This window comes from Daktulosphaira vitifoliae, unplaced genomic scaffold, assembly GCF_025091365.1.
Source record: "Daktulosphaira vitifoliae isolate Bord-2020 unplaced genomic scaffold, ASM2509136v1 Scaffold_5, whole genome shotgun sequence".
NCBI lineage: Eukaryota > Metazoa > Arthropoda > Insecta > Hemiptera > Phylloxeridae > Daktulosphaira > Daktulosphaira vitifoliae.
This window is the reverse complement of record NW_026099576.1, coordinates 26,280,811-26,286,819: the sequence shown is the minus strand read 5'-3', so window position 1 is coordinate 26,286,819 and position 6,009 is coordinate 26,280,811. Positions and strand designations below refer to the sequence as shown.

At 24.8% G+C, this 6,009-nt stretch overlaps 1 protein-coding gene across 2 annotated transcripts; it reads left to right on the top strand.

Moving 5' to 3' along the window:
• Window positions 1-3,927: 3,927 nt before the first annotated feature.
• LOC126907183 (uncharacterized protein DDB_G0273453/DDB_G0273565-like) lies at window positions 3,928-5,615 on the top strand. Of its 2 annotated transcripts, none has more exons than XM_050688292.1 (2): window positions 3,928-4,307; window positions 4,605-5,615. In XM_050688292.1, exons 1-2 carry the CDS (start codon window positions 4,027-4,029, stop codon window positions 5,275-5,277), a joined length of 954 nt encoding a protein of 317 aa, XP_050544249.1. In that variant the 5' UTR covers window positions 3,928-4,026; the 3' UTR covers window positions 5,278-5,615. The 2 variants fall into 2 exon arrangements, with proteins under 2 accessions (XP_050544249.1, XP_050544248.1); XM_050688291.1 differs by having other exon boundaries at window positions 4,563-5,615.
• The last annotated feature ends 394 nt before the right edge of the window (window positions 5,616-6,009 follow it).

Sequence of the window (6,009 nt, the reverse complement as noted above, 5' to 3'; positions counted from 1 at the left end):
TATAAATACAATTTGTAAAATAGCACTATTTATGCCAAATAAATATTTAAATCTTTAATAAATAAATAAACCAAAAAAAATAAAATCAATTTTTCTGAAAATGATGGAGTTTAAAAAATATTATTTCTTAATATGTAGTAATTAACTTTAGAAGTAAACTCTATTTATCATCGAACACAATTGAATACATTCACATATATGAATATTCACTCAATGACATAATAGTTATGATAATTGTTTGATTTTTATTAATTTTAATTTCTTAATTTTTATGTACTTCAAAATTAAATATATAATTATTTTAAAATTGAAATAATACATAACTATACATAATAAATAATAATATTGTATCACATATGATACAATAGCAATATAATTTGGACGCTCACATGAATGAATATACACTAAATGAAAAAAAAATTTAAAACAATAAAAATAAAACTTAACAATTTATACGTTGATAATTTCTATGTAAAACCTAGAATATTTGCCAGTTGCAGTGTATTCTCAAGTTTTTTCCCATTATTGTCTACATATATATTCATACATAGTTATCTATAAATACTGCAAACAATTAACTTGTATGTATATTTTATCTTTTTTCAATGACACATAAAGTTGATTCGATGATAAGACAAAATTGTAGTAAATTCAAAATAATCATCGTATTATTGAATATTGGAGAACTACTGAATTAAATCGTCTTGTAAAATAATTTTTAAGTTCACTGCCAAAGCCATAAGGCATCGCTAAAGTGCGTATTCTAGCTATCCATCATTCAGATACAGAATTCATTGGATTCTTTTCAGCTGTGTAACATGTATTTCTAATCAAAAAGTAGGGTTTAATTGGAGTAAAATGTTAATCTAATAGTGTGCCTAGTTTATTGAAATATTTACCTTTAATTTCTGATGGAACACCTCAACTTTCTAAAAGTGATAAGGTGTTATCACTTAATGAAGTAATTAGCATAGCTTATTGCATTTCTACTTCTGTAATATTACCAACTATAAAATTACTGTTTAACTTAAATGTTATTTTTCATTTGTTACATGGTCGAAAAACATGTAGCCAAGACCAATATATGCCTCTCCATTTCTGGTCAACATCCTCGTCGCTAATTTTTGTTATATATTATGATATAACTAAGAAATATATAAAACAATTATAGCATTTATTTAAAATTTAATATGTTAATAGTCATTATAAAACTTCCTGACTGCATATTAATCATAACAGTAACATTATTTAAATCCTCATCAAGTTTTCTATTTAATGCTATCAATTTTAAACTTGCAAGTTAAGTTAAAATTATGCTTAAATGTTCAAAATTTTTAAATTATAAACTTTCATAAAAATCAACATTAATGGAACAAAAAAATTAGTTAAAAATGACATTTTGCACTGATTATTTTTAACATATTAACAATCCAAATCAGTAATAAATTAAAAACAATTTTTTTTATTTTTAATTATTTTTTTATATGTAAATACTCATTTTTTAATAATTAGTAATAATATCAAAACTAAGAAGTGATAGAAAAAGTTGAGAAGTGACAACTTGGGCCACGTAACGGAATGTGGAGTCGCCACTCTCATGGCTTCCTTGCAAAAGGAAAGTCGAGTCGCCAACCATTTAGGTGAGGGTCTCGATTAAAAAAAAACACCCGGACGATGAGTGGATTTAATAAAAAATTAAACAAGAAGTAAACCAAATAATATTAAATTAAATAAATAAAATATGATGAAACCAAATAGATCGTTGAATAAAAAAAAAATATATATATATTAAAATATAAAGTGTTATTGTAGACTATAATATCCTGGTGCATGTAAATAAAACAAAATATGTTTTGTTAGTGGTGGACATACTTTAGTATGTCGAAGACAGTTACCTTAAAACTAGGGATAATTATAAAAGTAAAAATTTTTCTTGATTAAAAATATTAAGGGAACTTTATTAAATTATAACAGTTAAGTTAATAGTGGACAAAACCCGAAGGCAAAAACTACTCTGAAAATGAAGGGATAAGAAAAAAAAACAATTATTAAGACATAAAAACCCAGCATAGGGGGGTCGCGGCACAGTGGTGACGTGGCATAGTTGGATCAAATATAATAATATCTGACAGTGATTAAAATCACTATAAAAAAAAAGCGCTTCGATGCAAATCTTTAGATAGTGTTTAATTTTAAAAAATTGGTGGATAATTCCAAAAGCTACATAATCTGTTATTTTCTTATTAATATCCTGAATGAAAATGAGATTATTAAAAAATATTATTTCTCATAAGAAAATTGTGTTGGTCCATACACTTTTCAATAAGTTATAGCATTATAAAGTTAAAAATGTAAAAAATAAAATCCATAATTTTCACAATAAAAGTGTCAGTATTTCTGGAACACTTTAAAAAATTAAGTTGAAAAAGTTCTAATTTCTATATGCATTTTTATGTTTTGAACCCCTCCTGTATTAAGGGAAATGGTTTGAATTAAAAAAACAGTATGTCGAATGAAAGATGTATATAAATACTACTTTTCATGAAAAAATTGTATTTATCCATACATTTTTCATTAAGTTATAACATTTTAAAGTAAAAAATGTAAAATACAAAATCCAGAATTTTCACACAAAATAGCATTTGGTAGCCATTTTCACCACGAGGACAAGTCCAGAGGTCAAATTTTTTTTTTTTCATAATAAAGTACATTACATTAACTTTAATTTAAGATTTATATAAAAGTGTCAGACTTTCCGAAACATTTTCAAAAGTTAAGTTGAAAAAATTAATTTTTTGTAAAAAAGTTGTCATATTGAATCCCCCTCTGTGGGTTGGTAAAGCGTTAAATTTATAAAAAAAAAATACCATTTGATAGGTAAAAACATCAAGCATCTATAAAAAAAAATTTATATTGTTTTATTCATTAATGAAAAAGTTACGGCAGCTTTTAGTAAAAAAAATTGAAAAAATGTTGAAAATTAGCGATTTTTAAATTTGTAATTTTTTTGGAGGTTTTCCCCATTTAAGGGGAACAAGGGAAATTTTTTCAATTTTTGATAGTAATGTCTTCGACTAGACACAATTTTTGATCTTATGACGTATCGTTGAAAGAAATCGTTCCGGTGAGATCTGAGAAATAGTGGTAATAGACACAAGAAAAAAAAAATAAAAAAACACATAGTAAAATTAATAATTTCTGAGCTTCGTATCAAAGTTAATACGTAGAAAAATAAATTTATAATCATAGAATATTCGATTTTCGGGTAATACCGTTTTGGCAGACTATTTTATTAAAACAATAATAAAAAACAAAAAAACAATGAACGGATTGAATTAATTTTTTTATGATTTCCTAGAAAATCGTTTTCTTGAAAAACATCATAGTAAAATTAATACCTTCTCAGCTTCGCATTGAAGCTAAAAGGAAAAGAAAAGAGTTAATTTCAAACGAGATTTTATTTTAATTTTTTAAGAATTTTTAGATTTATTTAATTTTATATAACTTATAAATTACATAGTAATAATTGAAAATTCTGCACTATAATTTCTTATTTTGAGAAAAAAATAAAAATAATTACATGATAAGTAAAAAGTACTTTTAAAATTCACTATACTAGTAAATAACTTATGAAAAACACAACCTACGTGAATATTGTTTTGTTTTTTTTTATAAAATCTAATAATTATCAAATGCAACTCTTAGTTACTTTAAAACTTTAATTTAATAATATTCAATTCAATTCGAAAGAAAACATTCATTCGTTAGAATAGGGAAATTGTTCATTAATTTATTTTAAGAATTTATATAAATAAATATTGGTTAAAATATAGATTAATATTTTTATTGCTCTGACAACAGTAAAGTATAATCTAAACAGAAAAAGAAATTTAATTTTTCCGTTCAGTTGTCTGTAAGTAAGAGATTTTGTGTTTAAGTACGTAAATTTCTTGTATAGTTTTCTAAATTATCGTAAATTGCATAAAGTTTTGAGATTACTCAAGTTATCATTACGTTTTATCCATAATGCCAAACATGAAAAACAGAAAATGTGACGAGGATGAATCGTTAGCCTCGAACTCACAGTCAAACAATATTTCTAGTGAACATAATTCAGTTGATCCGAAAACTGACCATTCTAATGGAAAAAGAAAAGTAAACAATGACGATGAAACTACAACATTAAATTCACCGCCGAAGAAGTTAGCAACTGGAAAGTGTATAATTGATACAAGTGCTGGCCAGTCTAGTTCTAAAAGAAAAATTAGCGACGATTACAATGAATATCAGAGAGCTAAAAAAAACCCGTAAATATATTAATTTATTAAATTATTTAGTTTTCCGAAAGAAAGTAAAATTTTTAAAATTCAACTTTTTTTAAGTCAGCTTTTTTTAAGTTTACATTTAATATTGATATTTTAATTTATTGATAGATTTTTTTTTTTTATTAATTTAAACAACTTTATTTTAACTACTTTTATATATTTTTTTTTAATACGCTGCAAAATAAAATTTGCATTTTTTTTAAAAGAATTTAATTTTAACTATGATTAAAAAATTAGATGTTGGGATCATCAAAGTAACGTTAATTCAACAACTTTTAGTTCAGTTGTGAGCAATTCGCAAGAAGATTATTGTCAAGTTGAAGAAAACGGGTACATTAATTTTTCTGGACAAAACCCGATTATTTTGGATACCTTCAGTTTAGTTAATAATGAAGAAATATTTCACGACGAGATCATATACAATAGAATAAATATGAACTCCGAAGAAAATTCCACTTCATCATGTACAGAAGAAAAATGCCATGAATCGGAGTCCAATATGTTGGAAATATACTGTGATGGTCAAGTTGAAGAGAACGATCATGTTCCTGAACGTATTCCAGTCGTTATGCGTAGCTTTTCTTTGGATGATGATAATGAACATACTTATGAAGCCTTTCATAAGATATCTAACACGAACTCCGAAGAATTTTCCTCTTCGTTGTTGTCAGAAGAAAATGGTTACGATTCATCTGACTTGTACGATAAACAAGAATATCAAATTGATGACCACATTTATTTAGAAAGAAACAGCTCAATTGATGTCATTCATCAACAACTTCCTGTCATTTTGAATACCTTGGATGAGCATGACAATGTTGAAAACATTGATGACAGTTTTTCTGAAGAAGATGACATAATGAGTTATCAAATGGACTTCGATGATGTCGTTGAAGATGATGATTATGTCGAGAATGATCATGAATATTTTGATTCCGGATATGACTCTTAATTGATTTGACATGAATGGTTCTTAATGATTCTGACAATACGGAAATTAATATTCCCATTCAACCGTTTGAAAATTATGTATCACAGATGTTGGTCAATGATGATTGGAATATAAGCAGTTTAGATTCGGAAAAATCTGACAATGACTTCAGCAGAATTTCACATACTGAAAATCTCATAAACGTTGAAAATGATAATATTATGGTTATTGATGAATTCAATGAGCCAATTATTGAAGATTATTTAAAGTCGTATAACTTAAATATTTTAAATACGATGGCAAATATTTTTGAATTTTTATTTTAAATGTTTATTTATAAAGTACTTTCATTAATACATTCCAATGCCATTATTATTTTTTTTAATTAAATAAAACTTTTATGATTTATTCAGTTTTAAATTTTATTAAGCAATTTTTTGCTTATCAAATGATAAAAATATTTTTATCTATTTACGTGTAATCAGTTCTGTTATAATTTTTTTTTTATCAAAAGTATTTATTTTTGTTAATATCTGAAATGTTTTTTAAGCAATACATTTTTGTTCCATATATTTCTTTTTAAATGATTGACCTTTTCAGTGAGTTATATATATTTGACAAAATTTTGCTGTACTTTGTTATATCTTAATTAAATATGTTTCATTTAAAATCTATTTTTTAGCTTCGATGCGAAGCGGAGAAGGTATTAATTTTACTATGATGTGTTTTTTTTTTTTTTTTTTTTTTTTTTTT